This window comes from Montipora capricornis, chromosome 3, assembly GCF_036669925.1.
Source record: "Montipora capricornis isolate CH-2021 chromosome 3, ASM3666992v2, whole genome shotgun sequence".
Lineage (NCBI taxonomy): Eukaryota > Metazoa > Cnidaria > Anthozoa > Scleractinia > Acroporidae > Montipora > Montipora capricornis.
Window position 1 is genome coordinate 43,946,446 of NC_090885.1, and position 23,718 is coordinate 43,970,163.

The 23,718-nt window shown below is 38.0% G+C and overlaps 1 protein-coding gene across 3 annotated transcripts; it reads left to right on the plus strand.

The window, feature by feature from the left end:
• The first annotated feature begins 115 nt into the window (after positions 1–115).
• LOC138043232 (WD repeat-containing protein 91-like) lies at positions 116–23,712 on the plus strand. Of its 3 annotated transcripts, none has more exons than XM_068889394.1 (16): positions 116–247; positions 5,380–5,644; positions 6,231–6,353; positions 8,232–8,451; positions 9,124–9,316; positions 11,262–11,577; positions 12,172–12,204; positions 13,066–13,109; positions 14,483–14,577; positions 15,031–15,127; positions 15,391–15,485; positions 19,773–19,968; positions 20,804–20,912; positions 21,664–21,776; positions 22,134–22,346; positions 22,737–23,712. In XM_068889394.1, exons 1-16 carry the CDS (start codon positions 125–127, stop codon positions 22,890–22,892), a joined length of 2,391 nt encoding a protein of 796 aa, XP_068745495.1. In that variant the 5' UTR covers positions 116–124; the 3' UTR covers positions 22,893–23,712. The 3 variants fall into 3 exon arrangements, with proteins under 3 accessions (XP_068745495.1, XP_068745496.1, XP_068745497.1); XM_068889395.1 differs by having other exon boundaries at positions 6,231–6,352; positions 8,231–8,451; positions 9,127–9,316; XM_068889396.1 differs by lacking the exon at positions 116–247 and adding an exon at positions 4,027–4,168 and having other exon boundaries at positions 6,231–6,352; positions 8,231–8,451.
• The last annotated feature ends 6 nt before the right edge of the window (positions 23,713–23,718 follow it).

Consider the following 23,718-nt stretch of genomic DNA (forward strand, 5'->3'; position numbering starts at 1 on the left):
GAAAAGGAGGCAATGGTTGTGTTTCTGTGGTAAAAACTAGTGTTTGTACGACTGTTTATGCAATAACTGAAGATCAATATCTCGTGTGCGGGGAGCTGGGATGGAGGATTAGAAAGAAAACAACATGGCTGCCGATGTGCCTATGGTTGACGATGTTGTCAAAGAATACCTCGTCTTCCGTGGGTTTTCAAGCACTTTGAAGAGTTTTGAGTCCGACCTGAAAGCGGACAAGGACAAGAGCTTTAGGGTAAGGTGTGTTTTGAATGGCGTTGAATTTAGGGATGTTTCTTTCAAGTTCTTAATGTTTGCGCAAAAGTGAAACTCCCAAATTATTTGTGCACCGCGCCGTGTCGAACTGAGTTCGTATTTTCGTAGATTTGATTCTTAAGTAATTTATGTTGATGTTAGTAGTTAGTACAAGAAGTAATACTTTTTAACAAAAATTGTTGTTTAACTGTATTCCTTTTGCTCATAATTATTATAATTGATTTGGGCACCTACTCGATTAGTTTACTTTTTAGGTGTCCCAAACTCTGTGCGGTAATAAAATACCAGGTATTAACAAATATTAATTTTTCATATATCAAATACAAGGTGTTACAAATGAACCAACTGGGGACTTGGAAAAAATCCGAGCCCCAGATGGGATTCGAACCCACGACCCTCCGTGATCTAGTGCGGATGCTCTAACCACTGAGCTACTGGAGACTCTATGGTGAGCAAGGGTGAAATGTGGGTATTTGACTCGAGCTGCATCACGCAGCCACAGAGTCAAATATCGACTGACAGCATAGCTCATAACTGCCTCGCGCAGTCACACTGAGAGCATCATTGAAATACAGTTGCCTGCATTCCCGTGAACGATGCGAGGCAGTTATGAGCTATACTATCAGTCAATATTTGACTCTGTGGCTGCGTGATGCAGCTCGAGTCAAATACCCACATTTCACCCTTGCTCACCATAGAGTCTCCAGTAACTCAGTGGTTAGAGCATCTGTACTAGATCACAGAGGGTCGTGGGTTCGAATCCCATCTGGGGCTCGGATTTTTTCCGAGTTTCCCAGTGGGTTCATTTGTAACACCTTGTATTTAATATATATTAATTTTTCCCTTTTATTTGTCATATTATGGGAAATTTAAATTATTCTTATTCTTTTTTACAGTATGTATTGTATTCATTATTAATTTTTGTTAAAGTAATGTTGTAAAATTATCCTAACTTTCTGTAGATAATATTCTGTGTGAGTTGAATAAAAACTGAATTGAATTGAATTGAAATTAAACACGGTAGAAGTGCAACGTCTGAATCACCTGTTGAATTTCTGCCGCAAGTTTGACAGGTTGTGTCAAACTTGTGGTTGAAATGCAGCACCAATTCAAACATTAAATTTCTGCTGTGTCGAATTAAATGCATACATTATAATGTATGAACTTATTTGCAAGATATTCCTACAATGTGCGCTAGCCAAAATACAGCAGGTTCAACGTGAAATAATTGCGGCACAGTTAAACTCAATGTCTGAATTTGTTGTCAAACTTAAGTCAAGCTCTATTCAGTTGATCTCGATATGGCAGCGGTGCGACATTTGAATCAGGACTAAGAATAACAAGAATCATGCTACTAAGAGGAGGACTCATTAAAATATACAGTATGGTAAAAGGGACGAGAAAGACCATTTTCTGAAAAGTACAGTAATTTTAAATCTTTATAATGACAGTCTGAATAGAGATGTGACAACCCCAGGGCTTGAAATTGCGACTCACTGGTCGCCAATGCGACCAAAAATTGAGTGCTGGCGACTAGATTTTCAGAACTGGTTGCCAGCTGGCAAATCATGTTTTTTCTGATAACCCAGGATAAGCAGTAGACAACTTTTGTATTTGAATCTTTATATGATGAAATCGTTCGGAACTGGTAGCTAGAACACGACTCACCCTTCTTTCCCCACTAAAATAATGTATAAATACTACAAGAAAATCGGTTTCTCACATTGTTAATTAATAGCACAAAATGTACTTCGGTACTTCGATGGCACTATATTGTTTCAGCGGCTTCATGGGATCGTGGGCGCACTTGAACACCGTATGCTTCTTGCCGGCTACGTGAATTTTTGCACCTGGAAGACGAAGATTCAGCAAGAACTTGCTTGATATTTATAATATATTGATAATGAACCTGGACATCGCATAATGAGTTTGAAGTTTGTATGGGACCTTCAAAACCTGTACCCTTAAGATAAAGCGTGTTGGAGAACTTGTCCCCTCTGTTAAAAAGTGGAGATAAATATTGGTAGAAAAGTATGTTAAGAAACCAAGTTCCTCTGATTCTAGAGGCTACTGAAACCGTATACGAGCCGCTCCTTTTATTTTATCCTGGTCGGACACTGGTACGAGCATTGTGGTTGTGTGGGGGCCTAGGCCGAGCAATTCTACAGTGTAGTATTGCTTTTACTCGCAACAAAGGTAAGTTACTTGCCACGCAAGCTGTAGGAGAATAAAGAACTACATGTACGTTTTGAAGAGGTGAAAAGCAAGGATAAAGGACCCATGTTTGCCTTAGCTATGGAAAACCCACTGACTGTGCTTCACTCAATTTCAAATAACCTTAAAGATCACCATTACCGAACTAAGGACAAAGCTGAAAACAACACTGGCTTTAGAGGTCTTTCTCATGCTGTTTTTTTTCCTTGCATGCAAAGTAACATTTAAAATCCTGTTCTCACGTAAGTCATATATTAAATAAGTTGGCCACCAAAATTTATGATCTGGCGACGAAATTTGTCCCATTAGTTGCCAGCTGGCCCCTGAAGAAAAGGGTTAATTTTGAGCCCTGTACCCATCTGCTGGTCGCTGTCATGGTTCTTGGCGGGTTAAGTTTCCAATGAAGGTGGCTGGAACAGTTTCACTACTTTTAAAAGACCTTCGTATAAGAAGGGTTGTCGCTACAACACTATCACCTAACAGCAATGTTATAGTACCATATGAAACACCAATTATTGCTTTACAAAATGTGTCCACTATTGTGAAATAATACATTAGGTTACCATGGCAACATAAAAGCTCTCCAAAACACCTTTTATTTTGTCTATACCTAAAAAAAATGAACTTGGTGACCCACAGGGAGCCCAGACAAACTGTGTTATCGTTAAAACAAAGTCATGTATCTATATCTTTCACATAATTTTGATAAAATCCAAGATACATGTATTTACCGTATTTACCCGTGTATAAGTCGACCTTTTATGGCCTCAAAAGAAGTTCCAAAAATCGTCCTCGACTTATACATGGGTCAAAGATTTCGAGCCAAGTTCCAGCTAAATAATTTATTCAAAATAAACATCATAATGAGGTCGTTGGGCATAACGAACGCAGTGGACGAAATACTTCAAAATGAATGACGAAAGACTTCAAAATTAATGTAATTAAGCAATTCCCAGTTGAAATGAAAAAGGATTTGTTTTACTTTAAATGTTGAAGATACTCACAAGCACAAATATGAAATAGACACTGGAAATTTTCTTTTTTCAAAGGCGGAAAGCTCTAAAAAACATTCTTGTTTCTTCAAATAAAACGCGATCCTTCAACGGCTTAGTAACCTGGCACAATTCCTCGTGTTTGCGTGCAAGTATGATCGCTTGAGGCCCTTAATTGTTTGTGAATCCACAGTTCCAGAAATCGAAGAATGCAAGATTAATATCCCATGAACATTTAGCAAAGAAATTAAGAAATTGCTTTTTTTGCCGTCAAAAATGGGGGGTCGACTTATACATGGGATCGACTTATACACGGGTAAATACGGTATAACATTTAATAAAAGTATTTTTACCAAAAGTGTCTGATTGGATGATCATTTATTTGAAGCTCCAACGATTGTTTCTTATCATCCAATCAGAGAGGAGAAGACAGCAAAAACCCAGCAAAAACCCAGCTACGCATCCTTGGAGCTTCAAATGCTGGATTTTTTGATATTATTTGAGGTCTAGCACTTCGATATTTGGTTGGATTTCAGATATAATGGTATGTGAGGAAATCTCTGGGTTTCAGCTGACCTGGAGCATGATATGAAAGCTGTATGATGGGAATTTGTTGGTGAAAATGGGCTTGGTGCTGGAGCAGTCCAAAATCGAGCTTCCCACCCTTGTCTTTCTGTTGGTACATGTGCGCTCAGGTGAACGTCGAACACAATCCCTAGTAGAACTAACTGTAAAAGAACGACCACCCTCCGTAGCATAACTATATCTAGGACAAAACAAATTTAATAATTAAATTACAATATCTTGTCTTCCTCGTATGCATGTTGTAAATGAGTGCACATTGATTTATGTGCGACTCCCTATAAAAAGGAATCCAATAAGAATATTAAACAAATCCACGGATCGTGAGTTAAAAGGTGCATTCAGGATCACTTTTGCTGCCCTCTTGTGAATTCTGAGAATGCTGTCCAAATTTGCCTTGCTTGTAGATGACCGCACGCTCGAACCATAAAGGAAAGAGGGTTTAAGGATAGCATCGTAGTAGACCTGGGATAGTAGAGCACTTTATGTGATCTTTTTAAAAATGGACTTGTTGTGCTTGAGAAGATCATCAATCTTATTTGATAATGATTTACATGAAGCATCTGTTTGAATGTCAAAGTCAAGATCTTGGTCTATATGAATACCAAGAAGCTGATGGCTTTTAACCTGATCAATAATAGCCCCATTCAAGGAAAGATTCAGATTCGAATTACCGTAATATTGTCCAAGCACTTCCGTAACCGCTTTCCCACGACAAACATAGATTTTGTTTTGCTTTGGCTTATGACCATTTTATTCATTTTCGACCATTTTACAACCTGATCCAAATCTTTATGATATTCTTCTCCATAAATGATATGTTAGCAATAACTAAACGTAAGTGTGGAGTCATCAGCATAAAGCCAATTCAGGAGCCACCTTCAATATTTGTAGCTCTGAACTGGCTCCCATGAATTTTTTAAAACTTTTTAAACCGTTGACAAGTAGAATAATGTCTGGCATTGGACAGAGTAAAGTCACTCTCGGGCAGGAAAGGGTCAAAGAGTTTGGGAATAAATCCCTTTTGCTGTAGTTTGGTGTTTTGGAATTTCTTCTGCTGGCTGGGACTTGCGTTTTGGAGTGATTGAATTGGGATTGATGATCCCTGAAAATCAATCCCCCAATATAGTTATGACTTCACACAGGTGCCACTTAAGTCCGCACTCAGAGTGTCTATAGTTAATAATATCGTTCATACATGTACATGTACATATCACTCAGACTCATCCATCTGTTACTATTATAATAATGTTTGATCAGAAAATGTTTGAGCAGAAAATGATTCATGAGCAAAACACTGGTTTAGTGTAGTTTTTTTTTTCAGGTGGATAAAATTGTGGACCAGCTACACCAGTATATCTTGAGCTATGACATTGTAGGTCTTAGAGACTTTTGGGACTATTTGAATGACAGATTTTTCAAAAGGCTGGACTATCAACACTATTCAAATGTCAAAAAGCTAGAGATGTGCTTGTTGAGGCTTTACATCATTCATGCACTTCAGAGTTCCAAAAATGACAAGGTTGTAGAGTTTTTTGAGAAGTATACTGCAGAACTGCAGACACAAACAGAATGGAGAGAATGGTTTGGTAAGTTTTGGTCAGTGTTTTCAGACATACATGTAATGTTGTGAAGGAAATAATTATTGCTGTTTGTAAAAAACAAATAATATTTCCTTTAGGCAGGGTCTTTTTATGTCCAAAAATATCAAGTCCTTTGTGCTGCTGATCTTTGAAAAACTTGTTTAAATCATCTTTTGTGAGAGTACCTTCACAGCTCAGCTTATAATGAAATGGGTGGCAGCATTGAGGTCAATATCAGCAGGGAAGCAAGGTTTTCAGTAAGGGTTATCAGGGGTTAACATTATCAGTAAACCTTTTAAAACCATTGTAACAAAAAGGCCTAGAGTTAACATGCGCGAGCTATTGTAATGTGCGCTAGCAAATGAGGAGACAGTTAGATGGTGTTAAGCTATCGCAACCGATGTGCATGCAGTAATGACTACAAAAGAGGGGGACTTACGGTTAGAGATTGTGCAAGTGTGTTGAATCTTGACGAAAAGTATGTTGTTTCCCTTTTGAGTTTTGGGAATAAATTTGTGGACATTGCAGCAGTGCCGTCGCGTTACAATAATGATACACCATATTAATTAAATTTTTTGTGCATTTAATACAGCAATTCCTTTTATCAAGAATCCTGAACAGAATGTAGCATTTGACATGTACTTTCAGAGAGCATGGCAGGATACATTTTTCCTTTCACTTTACAACTTTTTGATAACACTCTTCCATCATATGCATATCCTTCATTGAATTTAAACATTGACAGAATTAGATTATTTCACATGACATTAAGGATAATAAAATAATAATATTATCATGTTATCACAGTGTGTATACATGTAATAGACATTATTAAATAAGGGAACAGATAGTATTGCTGGTTCAAAATTTCTTAACCATTTCAAATTATTTTGATTTTCCTTTGTTTCATATTCTGATAATGAATATTAGACAAAGAAAAATCAAATTGAACTGGTTTGAAAAATTTTAAACCGAGTGAAATTTGAATCTCAACAGATAGTTGGAGCTACAAGCTGCTGGCTCATGCTTATTATAATCAAATTGTTGAGTCCCTAATTCTGGCCTGGTTTACCAAAAATAGTAATTATTTTCTGTGGTGTAGCATAAGATTTTTTCAAATAATTTGGTTATTATATAGGTCACAGAACAAGGTGAGATTGGGGAGTTTTTAAAAGACATCACGGTCATCATTAGGTTTATCTTACTCAAGGTTTTTATTTACATGTAGCTCACTTGGACACATACCCACAGGGTGTATGGCACTGTTAGCCAATGCCAGAGATAAAAATTACTGTAAACACCGGTAGATAAGCGGCATCTTTTTACTTTAAAATTTTGTCCGAAATTGGTTGTACAGCTTATCTATAAGAACATCTCAGAATAAATCTGGAGGGTGTAAACTGCAGGTTACACGTTAGATGCAGGTCATTGTTTCACCAAAACCTTACTAATGCTAACATTAAACCTGAACACTATGATTTAGATTATGTTGAAGCCTAAGGTTAGCATTTTTGTAAAGGTTTGGGTTGTAAAACAATAATGTTGTAAAACAATGACCTGCAACCCTAACCTGCAACCTGCCACCTGCACCTTCCACCTAATCCGGAATAAATCTGTGAATCTCTATCGTGACCCATAAAACCCCCTAGAATCGCCTTTCTTGAACAGGTGAAGGTTACCAGACAAGGAAGCTCCTTTCACAAGCGAGTTTGTCACCATTGGATGGCTTCCAAATGTCAACACATGGTATCCACGAACAGAATCTCAGTCTGGAACCTCTTTTTCGGGTTTACTAAGCAAAGTACGTAAACAAACAATTGAACTTGCTCACAATGAGTTGTCGAGATTATGGACAATAGCTTTCACTGAACAAATGCTGGAGGAAACATTCACCGGGAACAGCATTAATGTTTCCTAACAAGTTGACATAGGGTATTCTTTAGGTACAATTAATTTGGAGAGCAAATATGTGCATTTCTGCAAATTGGGTGATCAATCCTATTCACTACTTGCACAAATCCCATAATACACCTCATGTCCCAGGAGAAATTTCAAACAATGGTTATGCAAAAGTTTTGGGAGGTAATAGAGGTGTATTATGGGATTGTGCAAATAGTGAATGTGGCATGGCCTCAGGTGTATTATTTTCATTAAAATACTTTTTCCCAAATGTTGAGGTTCTAAACTTGGGGTGGTTCTCATTTACGAGTGTGGCTTGTCTACTGGTGTTCATAGTAAGAGAGATACATGTAAAGTAAAATGGGACATGAAAACAAGGTTTTTTTTTTGCAAATACACTGTATATGAGGACCATTTTCGGGTAACACAGGAAAGAGAGTAACCTCCCTTTATCTGTTTATGATATGAGGGGCAGGGGGACTTTACCTTATCCTAACCCTTCAAAGTCTGGTAACTACATGTATCCAGTGAGCTGACCAGTAATAATTATTGGTCAGTTACAGCAGTAATTAAATCCCTTATGTTGTCTTAAATGTTAGTTAATTAACCTGGATCAAGGAAATCAGGTTATTGAAGTACTCACAAACTGTGTAGATAACTCACTTTCATGATACACTTTCTTAACTGTCAACACCGATGCCAACCCTTCTGAAGTATGATGAGGAGCGTGGTAAAATGTACCGGTTGGAACAGGAGGTTTTGAAGCTCAAAGAACAGGTAGTATCTTTAGCTGAAGAAGTAGGAAACCTTAAATGGCAGAAGTCAAAATTGGAGCAAGAGTTAGTAGAGAGTCGTACATGCAGATCTGATACTGTTGAGGAGGACGATGTGGATGAGTTTTTTGTTGTCTCTAGGTATGATATATAATATATACATGTGGTTGTTTTCTTGCTTGAAATTCCTCAAATTGTGTAAATTATGGTCCTTCCTACATTTCTTCAGGGCCTTCAGCACCTCTCTTTATTGTATTTATTGCATTTAGTTTTAACCTTTGCAATGTAAACAATCCTATGCAAGGGTTGCATCAAAACCATTGTAAGCCGTACAAAAATTGTTTTTGAAGCTTGCTTGTATTGTTACATGTAAATGACAAGAAAAGTTTTGAGCAGTCGCAGTCACAGTCGCAGTTGCAGTTGCAGTTGCAATATATTAGATCGACCATTACATGTAGTTTAGCCTGCGAATTATATATTTGACTGTGTTATTGGCATCAACTTGTTGAAGGAGTTCGGTGTCTTTTATTGCTTGAGTTTTGGCTAAAGAAATGCCAAAAGTTTAATGGTTGCTTAATGAGATTATAATGGAAAGCCTCAGTTATAAAGAGCTCTTTGGGGAAAAAGGTTTTAGAATGTAGTGGACTTTGTCATCCTGTGATGAAAAACAAACTTGAGGGTGGTATAAGAAAATTCTTCACTTTTTTCATTCTGTGTCGGACTTGAGAAGCTTTATCAAACACAGTCGGACAAAGTCTTCTTATGAGAAGAGTATGGCCACTTTGCTTGTTTTTAAATTCTCTTCTCTTGCAGCAGACCACAAAAGTTCTTACCTACCATGCAGAAAAGGTTTTCTAGTTTATTCAAAGATAAGCAGGACAAAAACAAGAAAGGCAAAGATCCAAAACTACAGCATCAGCAGCAGCAACCAGCTCAAGGAGAAAACTTGCACACAAAGCAGAAAAGACAACAACAGTTACTGATACGGCAACAACAACAGATACAGGTATTGATACCAAGGGATGAGTTTGAAGTGAACCTGCATAAAAAGGAATGCTCAGATCACTATAACTAAAAACATCCAGGGCCCATGTTTTTGAAAGGATTTTTAAGGAAGCCATTGCTAATGACAAATAGTATTTTAATTGCAGATAATTTGCTTGCCAAAAAAAGAGAAGGGATTGCACATTCTTAGTTGTAATTTCTGTGTCACTTTACCTCAGCTAAGATTCAGACCTTATACATTTTAGTTAGGGGCACGTTCGATTGACCCTATTCTGGAATAAGAATATGTGGAGTAATGATTAAAACGGTATGTTTGGCGCGTTCCGAAGCAGCAACAAAATAAAAATATGTTTAAAATAGCGTTTTAGTGGATGTTTGACAGTTTTAATGTGAATCTCCGTAAAAACGAAGGATTTCTAACTTATATTCCATGTATTCTTATTCTGGAATACGGTCAATCGAATGCACTTTAGGAGTGATTACTTTTCTCATTTGTGTACATGTACATGTGAGTAATCACATGGGGTTGAGTGAAATTAGAGATAATTATTCCAGAAATGCATTTAATAGATGCATGCAGATTTCAATTAGCATCATGAACTGGGTGTGTTGAAAAGACCATAAGACCTCGAAAATGAAGAAAGTAATCCAAAACCCTCAATTTGGCTAACCCTAGCTAGGCCTAAAGTTGGTTTTTTGGCCTACATGTACACTGTAGGGTTAGCGAAATTGAGGGTTTTGTGTTACTTTCTTGTTTTCGAGTTTTTTTGGGGTCTTAGGGTCTTTAAGGGTCTTTGTTTTCAAGACACCTTCATGATGTGTCCCCTTGCTCCTTTCTATAACTTCAACATCACTTGCAATTGTGTCTCAGAATATACAGACAATTAATGCTGCTCCTCAGGATTAATATCACAATATGTTATAAACACTGAATTAAGTTGGAAAGTTGCGCTCAGTCTGCTAAACACTGGACTTAAGAACTTAATGACGTGATTAAACCACTCCTATTTTGATCATCATGTAAGTTATCATAGATCTACGGTTTTGAAAATACACAATTTTACAGTGTGATAATGCAGGTACACAGTACATGTCTTGAACAAATTCTGAAAATGAAAAGTCCCTTCCTCATACAAAACTGCAGGCTGAGTTTGAATAAATTATGTGTACGCTGTACAATGTACATGTAGTTCAAAGTGAAATAATTTCAAAATGATGTAAATCTTCTTCGATCCCTTCCTGTATTTCTTGCTTCAGTTAGTACTAATCATTCATACATGTAAGGGCAAATAATTTGTTGGCATGGGGCCAGCCAAAGAAGATCTAAATTTGGTTTCAGTATAATTATTATGGGTAGATTCGGCTTAATGACATTTGGAACAGGTGGGTGTAAGACACGGGTCACATTCCTCAGATCAGGAGTTGAGATGCTTGCTCCACTGATGCCAAACATTTCCCATAGACATGAAATAACGTTTAAGAGTGATTAGGGCTTGGAGACAATGTTGGTCTTGTGTCTTTATCTGTGGTACAGTAAAAATAATGTGCACTGACCTGTTACTCTTGTGTGTGTTAGACCTTCTGATTTGGAACAGGTAAACCCATAAGGTTTAATAATTGATGTGCCTGCCAAAAAGGTCTTTGTATGGTGCAGGGAAAGTGGAATGGTGCAGTGAATATTACATGTAAGAAGTAGCCTTTGCTGCAAGAAATTATGTCACTACTTATCCCATCATGATGATGTCTGTAAAAAAAATGAGGAGATGTGAAATAAAACGATGCATCAGTTTAATTTGTTATTCTAGGTACTGTAAGGAATAAAATAATACAAAATTAATACTGGTATGAATTGTATCCCCTTGCAGTAGTACATGTAGGTTCAAGCTTTTAGTATTAATTTTGATGTTGAGCTGTTTGTTTCCTGGTTTTATTTTGCCAAATAACAGTTGTTGCATGAACAGCAAAAACAGTTGTCATGGCTTGAAGATGAGCAGTTGAAATCATCATTCCTTAGTGCATCTGTATCATTTGACAAACCTCAAGGACAGGAAGATGATATGCAAACCTGTTCAGCTGCAAATGAAGAGGATACTTTATCCAAGCCAGTACGAAATGTTATGACCAAAACTCAAAGCTTAGATCATGGGGATGTCATCCAAGAGGAGGGTGAAAAGATTGACCCATCAATTCAGCGAAGTAAAACATTGCCTGGAAGACTCACTGGTAAAACCATTCCAACTGAAAGACATGAAGATAAAGCAGGTACAATAAAAAAAGGAGAACAACAACAGTTGATAATAATAATAATACTAATGATGACCAGCCATTTGAGTTAGAGGTGGCTTATCAACAGGGAATTTAAGAGGGAAGCTAGAGGGAATTTATAATCAGGACCGTAGCCAGAAAAAAATTATGACTGAGGCAATGTCCATGGTTAAATTCTCTTTGTAGGTGTTTATGGTGAGTACATTTTAAAGAGAACACTGGAATCATGCTTTATTTTTATAAAAAAATCACGAAAAAACGACTGAGGCAAGTGCCTCAGTTTGCCTCGTACTTGCTATGGCCCTGCTAATAAATGCCTTTTTTCTGGTGAGGGTTAGAAAGATCAGAAGAAGCAACATGGCAAGGTGTGTTTGCATTACAACTGGAATCTTTGTAGGAACTCTGGAATTATATAGCTGGTTTCATGCCAGTGGTAATCAGTGGAACTAACGTTGTGAAGATAATGATAGCATTTTAGTCTCTATTGCAAGCGTCCAGATCTCTGTGTTCAAATAGAACACATTTGCTCTTCAAGATCCCTTTCAAAGCAAGAGTTGCTTATTAAAATTCATTTTGTTTCTTCTTTGATAGATGGGGGACACCCTAAAACAGTTCATGGGGAAGGTATGACAACCTTGCATTTGTTAATATTTAAATAATTATTGCTATTCACCTTGAAAAATTTCATACGGGGAATAAACCATCATGTGATACCTAGAAGAGTTTGTACAGTGTTACCAAATAGAGGGTTTCTGATATTTTGGGTACCTCTTGTTGAACACTATATTTCTTTGGCTGTGTAGTGTCGTACTTCCTATTGTTTTCTGTGCTAAATCCATTGTTGTCTTTGTCCATTCTGTTGTTCTTTTGGCCAATCCAGAAGCCCGTTCAGTGAGGTACGACACGACCCAACAAGTATTAGCAGTATTCTTGCCAATGAAAACCCTTATAAAACCATTCAAAACATAACACTTGAGGTATAGTTTGGTCAGCATGCCTCATAAAAGTGGTTGGGCTTACTCTCTGCAAGTATTTTTTGTAAAGATGGAAGCAAGACACCCTTTAGTGCAAGAATAAGGATGGTCATGGAGAAACCTGAAGAAGAAGTGGTAATAAAGTTGGGTGAAAGGGATACACCTTGCCAAGATGTGGCTGGAAATGAAAGTTATGATGATACATGTATCCCACCAAGGGTCTTACCATATTTATAACTGTTGTCCTGTCTTTACCTTTTGGCTGACACGTTGGTTGCATGTCGGTGGTGCGTTGACTAAGACAACAATTGGTCAACACGTTGCTTGAATTGAATTTGTTATCATAACCAGATCAGGATTACTTCGCTAAATGATTATCACAGATGATGAAAATCGTCTTGAATTACTTTTCGACCATTGCAGTACTGTTTGTTGAATATAAATTTCCCAGCTTATACAATACATGTCACTTATCACTTATTTTAGTTGTATCCGTAATTTGCTCTTTCAGGTAGCGAGGAGATCAGGTCCAAACCTTTTATTTTCCTCAGTCAGGTGCTTGTATTATTTTTGCCATTTAATGTGGGACTGATTGATGTCGATGATTGTGATTGATGGTCTTTTTGATCTGGGTCATTGTGTGAGGCTTCAGAAGTAACACATTGCTTATTTGCCACACCTATCAGACAATTTAAGCAAATGCCGAAAAGTTTTATTATGCTTATAATTCTTATAATTTGTCTTAATTGTGTGAAGTAAGCAAAACATTTTAAATGCTGGGCTGCAATGTTACTTGGGTGCACAGTCTTTTGTAAAAGTCTCATTAAGTGTACACTGTATTTTTAGTGCAAATTTGTTTCTGTGACAGTGTCAATTCACTATACAACACAGCACATAATTTATACAACAGCTTTGCATTTCATTAGAACTTAATTTCCATTTGTAAGCTCTGGGGTGCTTTGTCGGCCTTGAGATTCCATGTGACTTTGAAAAGTTTAATTACAAGGCAAATATATCCTTGAGGAGAGAAGCTTATTTCATCAATATTAGGGTGTGGCACAAGCCCACTTGAGGTCGTAAAGAGCTGAAAAATCCTCTTTCAGTTTCACCAAATCATCTAATTTAAGTCTTACTCGCAAGATATTGCATTTCCGTAATGCTTTTAAAGATTAAATTAAGTGCACTGTTGTAAAATTCACATGAGATTTATAATCAGTGGTTTATTTGTCATGAGTCTCAATATTAATATTATATTGTTGATGTTCAAATCTACATATTCGTTTGTACACAGAGGAGCAAATATATGGATGGAGCATGAGAAATTCTTGAATGTAAATTGACAGTTGATCTTGCTCACCATACTTCCCTTTTTCCCTCCCAAAATGGCCACTTGTTGATTTTACACTGTCTATTAATGGCAGGTGATTTTACTTGTCAATGGAGAACCTCTTAAGGGAAAAAGGGACTAATAACTTCTATTTCCATTTAAAAACTATGGTATCTTGGACCCCTTCCCTCTCAAAATGCCTCTTAACGACAGATTTTATGCTGCCTAATGCCAGACGATTTTACTTATCAGTGGGTAACCTCCTAGGGACAAAAGAATCCATGAGCGAGTAGAAATGATTAAGAAATTAGCTTTTTGGCAAAAACTAGGATTGGTTTTAAGCACTTTAACTTTTAACTCTAAAAAGGACAATAATTTAGTAGTTTTTGCTATTAATTTTTTATGTAGCTCTCGCTAGAAATGGTCTTTGGAAAATTGGGTTGCTCATCGTAAGAGGGTGTGTCACCAATTTTGCATTAACACAATAACACTACATGTAGTGTAATGGTAATGAGTGACAATCGTATAGAATCTTATGGATATATAAATATTCAAATGAGAAAATTTAACCTTTGATCTAGAGGTGTTTTTCTTTTCACAGGATAGTTACAAGGAGCACCATTCTGCAATAGTTCATTGTAGGTTTTCCTCAAGTGGAAGAATGATTGGTAGTGCCGATGCAGATGGAATTGTAAAGTACGTTCTACAACATCTATGTTGCTTGACATGGTTTGCATGAAACAAGTGATTAGCAGTGGTGTCATAAATGGCACTGTAACCACTTTGTAACATCCTAAACACACTTTAGTTGGCAATCTGATGCATTTTTGTTGATGCAACAGAGAGAGGGTTGTTGGAAGCCAAAAAATATTAGAGAGGAGGAAAGAAGATATTTCCTTTTTCTTCCTGTGCCTAATTCCTGCCCCTTCTCCAGCTGCGATTTTTTTAGGAATGCCAATTCTCTTTCCAGGCAGTAGAAGAAATTAAAAGAGTAAAAAGAGCTGGAAGACCAGTGTTTTTACCATAGGATTTGCCGGTGTTAGTAAGTGTGTGTTTAGCTACAGGGCTACACTCAGAGTCAGCGATATAAAAAGACCCGTGTTATTGTTTCTGTAACTTGATTTATGTAATGTTTGCTCTGTTTTGTAGAGTTTGGACTTACCATCCTGATATCCAGACCTGTGCTACTGTGATGTCTAAATCACCATTATTGGCACTGGAGTGGGCTCCAAAACCTGACAGACTGGTAAGACAATGTTGATGAACTGGGAAGAAAGGATGAGTAAAAAGGGAATGAGTTGATTTCAGTCAGTTAAGTGATTAGCTGAAACAAAATAATTATATTTGCAGGGGCAGCTTCGGAGTTTCAAATAAAAACGTAAATGAACTAAACCAGAGCATTATTATAATATTGTTTTCCCTGCGACCAACATAAAGCACTGGTTGCTCTTTACAACCTATGACTTACATGTAAGTTGATACACATTTCTTTTTCTGTGTTGTTAAAAGCTTCTGCTAGGTACTGGGAATGGTAAAGTTAGATTCTATGACACAGAGAACAAGAAGACTATATGTGACGTTTCAACTGAGTCTCAGTATCCAAGGTGAGTTATTTGCAGGTGTCTTCTACATGTAAGTGGCCTAAAAGTTGTGGGTAGGTTAGCTCAGTAGGTAGAGAATCTGACGACTCATCAGTGGGCCTGGGTTCAAATCTGGTTCGACCAAGACTTAAAGCGCCTATCACCTTAACAACCTTTTCCACTGCAATTATTCTCCAAAATCGTCCCAAATATATTGTGCTGTTTTGATACCCTTTTATTGAAAAATCACTTTTTTTATTGGCTTTGAAAGATGGGAAAAGTGGTCATAATTTGACCCATGACAGTGCAATGATAGGGGAATGGGTTCGAACCGTTTTCAAGTCACGAGTCAGTTTTTAACTATCCCCAATGCAAAGCAGTCTTTGACGTCGACCTCGTATTAAACCCGTTCGTCTTCCTTGCATGGCCGTACATCAAATTACAACCAGTTTTCCACTTTTTAGGAGCCTCTGAGGCAGGCGTAGCTCAGTTGGTTAATGCGCGGCTTTTGGAGCAAGAGGTCCCCGGTTCGATCCTCGGTGACTTCAACGTCTGTTTCGTTTTTCCTGTCAAAGGGAGGGTGCACCGTCGGCTTAAATTGATACCAGCCTCGTTGCTGAAGGAACTACCGACGTTACTGATACCTTTAAAACAGTGACTTGGAAGGAGAGAGAACCCCTACTTTCTTTCCAAGGACAAGGAAATGGAGTTTCTGGTGTTGTAGTCATATCTAAAATGAATGAGGTCACTTAAGATAAAAAGCCAAGCGATGTAGCGCGTCCGGTTTAAACTGTAGATACCTAAACCCCTATATCAAATTAAAGCTTATAGAGCTGGGTATCAAACCATATCAAGAATTTCAAATTAAATGAATTGTCGAATTTTTCACGACCTCTAAATGCGAGCGTCCGAATCACCTCAAAGCAAATTTTTCTCTTCGCCATTTTATTTTGTTCCTGCGTTTCCCGACCCAAAGCACTAAAAACGTGTCTGCGTTTTTCCATGCTCAGTTGCAGTGAAAAGTTATAGAACGTTGTCGAAATAGTGTTTAAAAAATGTGAAGGTTTCGTACAAAAATCGCTCTCGATTCGAGAAAACAGCGCTAAGACTGTCAATCAAACGGGTAAGTTTTACTTCCGGCCAAAACGTAAAACCGCCATTTCTCCGCCAGTATTTAATCCTTTTGAAGAATTTCTTTTTTACATTAGATACCCCATTTCGATCATTACTTTAAGCGAAAAAGCCAATTGGCTATATTGTCTTATGCCAGTGTCGTTATAACGGATGCGATGATCTCATTAGAATCACTTTCATTGTAACTAAATTTGCGTCACTACACAGCAAAAAGGGGCAAAAAGGGGCATACACTTCTGTCAGGGCAATGTGGCTTGGGTATACACTGTACTCGAAAAATCTGAACTTGTTAAAAGAATCAAAAATTAAATGTAACCCAATGATCACTGCTTATGCTTTTTTACACTGTATGTCTTGTTTCGAGGCCAGCTTACTTTTTGGAAAAGAAAGAAAGTACATACAAAATGTTTTGTGGTCACCTGAGGTATGAGAGCTGTTTGGATGTGATTGTTGGAGGAGAGCTTTTTTAACAATCACTATCACCAGTTGCATCGAATGAGGAGATTTTATTATTTTTTTTGATGCCAACTCAGGGATACTCGAAAAAAAAAAAGTGCTCCTTGCAGGAGTCGAACCTTCACCCTTCCATTAACTATTTGGGATGCTCTACCACTGAGCTACCGTTTTGCTGAAGTTTTCAACCAAACTCGCGGGTGCGGCTTATACACGAGACCTTTGCTTTCAGAGGGAGTAAACTGGCTTGTAGGGGTCACAAATTCAACTGAGAACCTGTTGTTGATCACTTCTTTCGGAAGAAATGGTGACTCCTGAAGGACCCGTTTGTTTGCATCTTTATGTCCTAAACCTATATCTTGCTCGCCAGTAGTTCTTTCAAGCGTTTAATTTGCACTTTGTTTGAGTAGTTAAATTCTTACTGGCATGGAATCTCCATTCCTCCGCACAGCTGCTTACAATGTGGTCTATGACCGATTACCTCAACACTGAGAAGAATACCTCGCTATTCGGGAGAACTCGCGAGGCAAATGGCCGACCATTTAATTGCCCTTCACTACTTTCACGACGTGTTTGTCCATGGGGTTGTTAAACTCTAGTTTAGCAACAAGTTTTTCTCTGATCGATGTCTTGACATACATGATATCCATGCACAGCTGATGCGAAAGCGAACGTTTTCCGTGTCCTGACTTCCCTCGACTGCGTGGTTACCAAGCAAAACGTTTTGCGTCGTTCTCCTGCGCTTTTTTCGTGCAAATTCCGTCGTTTTCATTTCAACTGTGGGCTTTAGCAATGAAGACAACATTAGATTTTTTCAAGTTTATTGTTAACATCTGCGAACATCTTTCAAAAATTATGCTTGAAAGTTGGGGGTGCGGCTTATACATGAGTCTTTACGGTAGTCCATGAAACTAGGTTCTATGACAATTGTTCCGCTATAATGCTAGCACTGAAATTGTCGAAACGGTGCATTCTCGCTTTAATTGAAATGAATAACTGAGGTGGAAATTGTTACTGAATCTCGGTAGATGAAATGAAGGGCTGCGAGTACTCGGAAATACTCGCAGGGCGTCAAGTTCCTATTTTTTCCTATTTTTTGCCCTTCTTCCTATTTTCTCCTATTTTCTCAAGAAATTCCAATTTTTTCCAATTTTTTAGGGTCTTTCTTAGTGCAGGGTAACATTTTGAAACATTTGAGATAAAAATCTTAATAAAATTGTTAATTTCTTCAAAAAAAAGAAAGCTTTCTGTCAAAAAAGGGGGAGTTTTTATAACCTGTGTGAATGATAGATAACCTTCTGAAATTCATGAACCCAAAATGGAAGTCATACTTGTCTACAGGTGTGTGTTAATGTAATAAACCCATCTTGACTGTAGTCATTTTAGTGCTGATCACTTTCATGTTTACGCCATTATATTCATTTTTTGTAATACTTCCACAACTTTTAACTTCTTTGTTCTGTCTTTATGAAGCTGTACGGTTTGAAATAATTAACATGAATGAACACTGTTATAATCACATTGAAGTAGTGTGTACCCTACATTGTCAGATACTCTATCACGATTATCTGCTTTCCCAATACAATCTCAATGAGCTTTCTTAACTGATTGTTTTCATACGCCTTTATATGGCACCCTAATGTATTTGTTCAGTAATTCTCTCAATGACATGTCATCGTGTGACCTGTTACTGTAGTAATAATAAGAATTCCATAGTGATAGTTAGCACTTTGCATGCTAACGATGGTTAACAGAGTTTAAAGGTCTGCGTGTCTCTCGCGTACAATTTCTACAGCTTCGATATACCGTTGTTGAATTAAGTTTTGTTCAGCGAAACTGGAAAATGCTCGCAGAAAATTGCTAAAATTTTAAGAAATACACAGAGCGTTGTCGTGCGCAACGCGGCTATTTTTAATCCTTGAAAGAAATTTGATCAGACAGATTTTGATCACGTGCGACGCAACCACTTCTGAGCCGTGAGCGCAAAACAACGCTATAAAATGTAATTTTCGTCAAGCTTCATCTAAACACTGGATTACCCTTGTGCCCAAAAATTTACCCTTTCTTCTTAAAATCATTATCAAAAATATAGTCGGCGAACGGCTTGCCTGGGCTGTTTCCGTGGGGCAAGTAAGGGGAAAAAGTTACTTGCCTGAGGGGAAAATCTACATGTCCCGGATGACCGGAGGGGGGTTTTTTGGAGCCCTGCTTATAAAGTACTGTATGTGATTTAATTTGGTAGGTGAAGGACAAGTTTTCCTTAGTAACAAGTTTTAACTCTTGTTCTATAAGGGATGCATGCCATCTTGCCTGGTAGATATTAAATAAGGCAAGGGGGTTGTGGAACAGAGCTGCTGTTGGCTTTGTTAAGAGGATGGAATTCAAGGAGAGTTTCCTATTTTGTTCCTATTTTGGGATGACATTTCCTATTTTTTTCCCTATTGTTTGGCCACTGTCTTCCCTATCTTCCTATTTTCTGAGTGTCATTTGTCACTTGACGTCCTGTACTCGGAAAAAATCCGAATACTCTTTCGCAGGAGTCGAACTCTCTACGACCTTCCGATTACTAGTTCGGATTCTCCACAACTAAGCTATAGGAGACTCGTGGGCGGTAAACCATTAAACTAGCTTCAGGTGACCTGATTTCAGATCGGCACAAAAACGTGGAATGTGTAAAAATATCTCTGTTGTTAACAAATTGCTTTATTACTTTTATGATTTCAGGATAGTTTCATTGTCTTGTAGCCCAACTGGAAGCGCATTTGTATGTTCAGCAGCAGCAAGCAAGAAATCAGGGACATCAGCATTGAGGTTGTCACAGTCAAAGTTCAGTGAAATGTCCAGCATGTTGGGTTCTAGTACCACGAACAGCAGTGGCGGTGTATTGCAGTGCTGGGACATGAAAGCTATGAAGGTTGAGGTAAAGTTTCCAAGGCCATTTCAGTTCATGTAAGGATTGTTAACCTCAACGGAGGAGTGATCGAGTGATTAATTATTCCAAAGGGTAATTATTTCTTCAGTCTTTGCCTGCTAGATAGGCAAGGTCTTGAGATGAATGTAACTGTGTACGTAGTGTTGTCAAGATTTGGGTCTCGGAATGGTGTACAGGGTTTCATTTCAAAGTAACGGCATGCTTGGTGACTCGTGTAGTTTACCTTACCCGTTTTATAGGAGTTGAGAGAGGGCAGATGACTTCTTTAATTCGACGTTGCACCACAAAGGATACATGATGAAAATTTGCTATTCTTAAAAAAGTTCAAATACGTGAATAGAGATGTGAATGCCAAATAAAGCGAATGTGGATATACAATACACTCTCCTTCTGCAGCAAATGGTCTAGATATTTTCAAACAAAAATGTTTTTTCGGCACAGGCATGATCTCGCCAGAACGGAGACCATATAGATGCTAGTAAAGGGATGTTATAAAGAGTGAGGGAACTGAAGCTGGCGCCTCTGATAAACATCCAGATAGGAAGTGAGTTAGGGTCATCCAAGTAGCATTGGCTAATCTAGTGAATGATTATTGCAAAATACGTTACTGTCTTAAGCTAGGCAAGCTTCGTCAGGTGCACAATGTGCAGATTTGGTGTAAAGTTCTATACAAGTAGGCGTAATAGACGTATGCAAGGAATTATGAAGGTTAGAGTAAGTAAATTTCTTCAGATGTAATCGTTGGGCTGGATTTTTCTGTCTTAGATAATTTTTGTTTGTTTCAATACTGAGAATGACGTTGTTCTTCACTTTCTTCTTTCAGCGTCAACTTCGGTTGGAGCCAGTAGCCACATGTATAAATTGTACAGCATTTAATCACAATGGAACACTTTGTATATCAGGCGGAGCTGATGGAATGATACGCTTGTTCGGTAATTGTAATTGTTGTTTGAGTTGGAAGCTTGAAAATAACAACAATAACTTAGACAATTATTCACCGAAATGGAGGTATATATGGGTGGATATTCTTAGCGAGCTAAATATCCACCACTTTGACCGACACTGAGGTAAATAATTGTATTCAAATGTACCACACAAGCTAAATATCTAGTGGAACAAAACTTACTTTACGTTTAAATTACAACGCGGCAACTGGTGTTATTTCTTTTTGAGTGCGCGAAGTTGAATCGTACTTTGGTACCAATCAGCTCTGCTGGGATTTAACCAGCCAGGTCGGCCGGAAGTCCTATTCATGTGTGGTCTGTGCGAATAATTATCATAATAGATTTTCAACAGTAAGCTTTGTTACGCGTACATCCGGTTTTCTAGATATGAAACCAACATTCAGAAGCTCTTTTGAGGTTATCACTAAATTAAACTGGATCCCGCGCGAGAAAGAACCAAGAAACTAAACTCTGTTACAGATATGTCGCTCAAAGTTCGTTTCTCAAAGACCCGTTTTTTCAAAACTTTTAGAAGAGAAGAGAAGGGGAGGCAGTGGCCTTTCTCTTCCAGGGTGGCCGTACTTTCCCCTTCTAGATGTTTCACGCTTTTGGAGAGATGTGCTTGGTCCGGAATCAGACGCATATCTGTTAGACGAGCGCTCTGATCACCGCGCAACCTGTTTTCGCTTGCACGCCTTATCTTTACTCCCTTTCGGTTATTTCTATTTTTTTAAAATAGATATGAGGTCGTTTGACTGTTTAAATGGTTGGCAAGCTCATGAAGGTGAAGTGTGTTCGATGCAATTCAGTGCAGATGAGACAACTGTTTACAGTATGGGAACAGATGGAAAGGTATAACATATAATCGGTCTCGTAATTTTCAGAAGAAATGTACGCAACGCTAGGAAACATCAACATCCATTTCGGATGCTTTTCTAAAAAACAAGGATAATTGGTGGGAATACTTTTAAAAAGTAGCAAGATCCAGATCAAAATATTGCATCATTTGACGAGTCCTGTGCGACTATTGTAAGCATGCTTGATTGTTGCTCCATGAAGTCGTCGTTGGTGACTGTCTACCACAGATTACTCTTTGATGCCAAAGTTGAGAGAACATTTGGTGACTTCTTGTTGTGTTGAAACATGTACAGATTCGGTCATTGATCATTGTAATTAAAAGAGTGCTTTTGCTTCGATGTCTATTTGCAGTTCTTTCAGTGGAGTGTGCACCGTATGGGTCAGAGAATTGCAGATCTTGGGGTTCAGGAAGGAGTAGTGTGGTGTGAAACAGAAGGAACGGGTCACTTACTAAGTAGATCCAAATATATGTCGTCCCCTTCGTCTTATGGGAGAATGTTTGCATTTGATGCCGAAGGGCAATACTTACTAACGTGTGGTACAGAAAGTGGAGCTGTGCATAAGGTAATTCTAACATTTGACTCTGGGCAATGATAATGTTATGTTGTTTTGACGGCGGCTTCCGCAAGCAGGTTGGTTTTAAAATCTTTAAAGCTGTTTTCAGTTTGCGACCGTAAGGAGGTTTGCTCACTTTAATAAAAAAAAACCATGTTGTCCATCACTGAATTTAAATCTTTTAGTACCCATAAATTGATGAGGGGCGTTTCTCCTCAAAACTATTCTTGTGTAACCTCAGTGTTTCCATCTCACGATCGAACGCATCTCATAACGTAATGATCTACTTCACGAAAAGCTACTTGTGATTTAACCCGAACAGTGGCAACAAGATCGTTAAGGATTTCGCAAGTGAATTGTGAGACCCAAGTTAAGTGTCTTGTGTCTTCAATTTTGCAGGTAGAAAAGAATAAAAGTTTACATCAAGTGCTGTCTTTGCCGGGACACAGGTCACCAGTTGTAAGTGTGGATTGGAGTTCATCCTTAAGCTGTTATACCTGTTTAACCGGCTCAGTAAATGGAGCTATACAAGTCACATCTTTACTTAAGCACTGAATGAAACGTGATCTCAAATAATCGTGTTTTACTGGCTTTCTGCGGGGATTTTCCACACAAACGCATCCGCTAGCACCTTAACTCGAACATAGAGAATGTGAGTCCATTGGAAGTGTAGTTGGTTTCAAGGAGGCATCAACCAGAGACGATCCGCCATGTTTTAACTAACCGTCTCGGACTTAGCTTAGCAAATTGTTCTTTGACGAGAATCCCGGAAAATGAAAGAAAAAAAGATGTTGGTATTAGCCAGCCCACATGTTTCTGATTGTTTTTACCTTGTTCTCGAATCTGATTCCTGTGAAAATTTGATGCTAAACAACATGTTATCTTTTTTTAGTTTGTTAAAACAGGAGTTGTTTCTTGTTTGTTTTGGGTTTTTTGTCAATTAAAACCACAACATCGAAGGGATGATAATCAGGAGCTCATCAAGGGAAGCTTCTATCTCCAATAGATAATTCCTTGAGTCAACCCTTTCCAAAGTAAATTTATTTTAGGAACAGGTTTTTCCCGCGAAAAGTTTCATATTTCCCTTGAAAGGTTAGAGAGCTCTGTTTTAATGGGCTTTTACAACAGTGGGCGTGCTGAATCTACCAAGGGAGGCGTTGTATAGATAAATCTACTCGGGAAAGGGTTGACTCCTTGGCCAAGTATGAGAGATAAAAGTTCCATTTGATGAGCTCCTGTGATGATGTAGCTTTTCAAACTGAAGCCGAAGTCAATTCAAATGATTATAATAATAATGATGGTATTGTAGCTGTATAGTGGAAACACTTAATATTAGTTTTATGACAATGAAGAAATAAAAGAGCGTTAATTTCAATATTTT

Coding starts and splice junctions, on each gene's coding strand:
- LOC138043232 (XM_068889394.1), top strand. CDS start 125: ATGGCTGCCGATGTGCCTATGGTTGACGATGTTGTCAAAGAATACCTC. Junction 19,969..20,803: donor TGAAAGCTATGAAGGTTGAG/GTAAAGTTTCCA, acceptor TTCTTCTTTCAG/CGTCAACTTCGGTTGGAGCC. Junction 22,347..22,736: donor AAAGTGGAGCTGTGCATAAG/GTAATTCTAACA, acceptor TCAATTTTGCAG/GTAGAAAAGAATAAAAGTTT.